The 2,046-nt window shown below is 47.5% G+C and overlaps 2 protein-coding genes across 2 annotated transcripts in view; one reads left to right on the forward strand and one right to left on the reverse strand.

Annotated features, from left to right (window-relative positions):
• Nucleotides 1-1,280, reverse strand: part of LOC106810011 (mitochondrial ribonuclease P protein 1 homolog) — a 12,256-nt gene extending 10,976 nt beyond the window's left edge. The window contains exons 1-2 of the mRNA XM_014813263.1: nucleotides 1,123-1,280; nucleotides 224-950 (exon numbers count right to left, since the gene is read on the reverse strand). Of these exons, the coding sequence (XP_014668749.1) occupies nucleotides 224-831 (608 nt within the window). The 5' untranslated portion in view covers nucleotides 832-950; nucleotides 1,123-1,280. The remainder of the gene's footprint in view (nucleotides 1-223; nucleotides 951-1,122) is intronic.
• Nucleotides 1,281-1,411: 131 nt separating this feature from the next.
• LOC106810002 (endoplasmin-like) overlaps nucleotides 1,412-2,046 on the forward strand; it is a 16,982-nt gene continuing 16,347 nt past the window's right edge. Inside the window, exons 1-2 of the mRNA XM_014813255.1 lie at nucleotides 1,412-1,589; nucleotides 1,823-1,928. Coding sequence (XP_014668741.1) covers nucleotides 1,541-1,589; nucleotides 1,823-1,928 — 155 coding nt within the window. The 5' untranslated portion in view covers nucleotides 1,412-1,540. The remainder of the gene's footprint in view (nucleotides 1,590-1,822; nucleotides 1,929-2,046) is intronic.

The following is a 2,046-nucleotide window of genomic DNA, read 5'->3' on the forward strand; positions in this document are numbered from 1 at the left end:
AATCTTTTCTTGCATATTAACTTCCAGGGGTATTTATTTGAAAACAATCCGTGATAAACCGTGACATACATGTAACATTTCCGACGGACCGCTGCTGCCGCTGCGTCGCTCACCTAACGTACTTTGCTGATTGTTGATTGCAGGTGAGTACAGGTAATAATAACTCACCTAAGGTACTTTGCTAATTGTTGATTGCAGGTGAGTACAGGTAATAATAGCTCACCTGAAGTACTTTGCGCGCTGGGAGCGGCTCTCGCGGGCCAGCAGCTCCAGTCGATGGACGTTGGACAGAGACGACGGGACCTGCTTACCCGACTGCAGCGACATCACGTATTCCATCTCCACAACCTGCAGCCGCACCATCTCCTCCTCAGACAGGTGGGAGAAGTCCGGAGAACAGATGTCCAGCGTGCTCTCTCCCTCCGTGTCGAAGGTCGCGTCCGTTCCGGAATTCCCTTCCGTTCCAGAACTTCCTTCTGTATCGGAATCCTGATTAATTCCAGAATTCTTCTCCGCTCTAAAATTATCCTCTGTCCCGGAACTTTCCTCCACCACAGATCTCTCTGGAGTTCCGGAACTCTCTTTTGCAGAATTCTCTGGAATCCTGGAGCACTCCGGACTCCCAGAACTCTCCGGGTGCGACTCCGCCTTCGTGGACAGCGGCGCCCGGTGGCAGAACGCGTGGCGACGACAGCGATCGATCTTCGACGTCTCCGCCGGCGCGGCGACGACAGTTCTAGCGACTGCCGTGGCGATGACGTGATGCTGCCTCGACGCCAGCCGCAGCATCGATGGCGCGAGCCGCGCGGTCCGACCCACGCTCGTCAGCATTGTAATTGCGAAGTTTTTGCAACGACCCTCGGGTTCGGGGATCGGCAACCCTTGACCGCGCGACCGAGACGATTGGATTCCGTGCGATGATGTTGTTACGCCTTGCGTTTATCGATCACCTGTAGATGTTGAAGAGATAGACAATATATATTAGTTTAATTAATAGGTTCATATTAATACATCATAGATTTCAACAGTCGATGTGACATTCAATTCATTGTAATTTGTAATTGTAATATTTGTATTTATTTTAATATTTATTGTACCAAAGTAACAATACATGAAACGGACCGTGTGAATGCGTAAAGCATGCTGAGAAAACGGTGTATCGCCTTGGACAAAGTTCAGATATCTGCGTATATCGACTAATTTTACGTTGAGACAGATAATAAGCTTTTTATTTTCTTAACATGCTTTCACGAAAAATTTCACAGGGCGCAGACATCTTTGTGTGCAACCAGCGCCATCTCTAGGGAAACCGCGAGAAAAAATATACGTGTATTTGGCGCTTCGCGGTTGGTCGTCGCGTCGCACGTGGTTAATCGTGGTGGACGTTGATTGGTGGGAAACTACACGTGGAGCAAGAACTGAATCAACTGATGGTCACTCACCCCCGGCTTGCATTCTTCCACCTGCGTTAATAAAAGCCGAGTTATTCTCGAGCTTTTTTCGCAATTATCTGGTGTTTCAAGCTCGAAACTTTGCAACCATGCGACGGTGGTTCATACTGGGAGTCATTGGAGTTCTGCTGCTAGCTGGTGAGTTTTTGTCAATGCGAAAAATCGCTCGAATTAATCGAACATGCAATCCAGAATTTTTGCGAAGCGCTTCGCAAAAATTCTGGATTGTTCGTGATTTCCACTCGTGCATATTATTTCAGTTTACAATTTGCGCAATTGTTGTTTTCGTCTTTAAGCTCAACAAACGTCCACCTGCGTAAACTCTGATTACAGTTACTCTGATCCTGTATTCTGTAATAACTAATTCGCAGGAAGCTGCAGGGCTGACGACGATACCGTGGGTGAGGATGAGACGGTGGAGGTGGACATAGGGAAGAGCAGGGACGGGTCGCGCACAGATGACGAGGTAGTGGAGAGGTAAGATACACACTCACAGTGCCACGATATATATATATATATATAACATATATATAGAAGCATGTGGAGGGAAAGTAGATACATGCGTACTGTGTACATACAAAAGTACAGTAGGGTG

Source organism: Priapulus caudatus, unplaced genomic scaffold (genome assembly GCF_000485595.1).
Source record: "Priapulus caudatus unplaced genomic scaffold, Priapulus_caudatus-5.0.1 Scaffold403, whole genome shotgun sequence".
Lineage (NCBI taxonomy): Eukaryota > Metazoa > Priapulida > Priapulimorpha > Priapulimorphida > Priapulidae > Priapulus > Priapulus caudatus.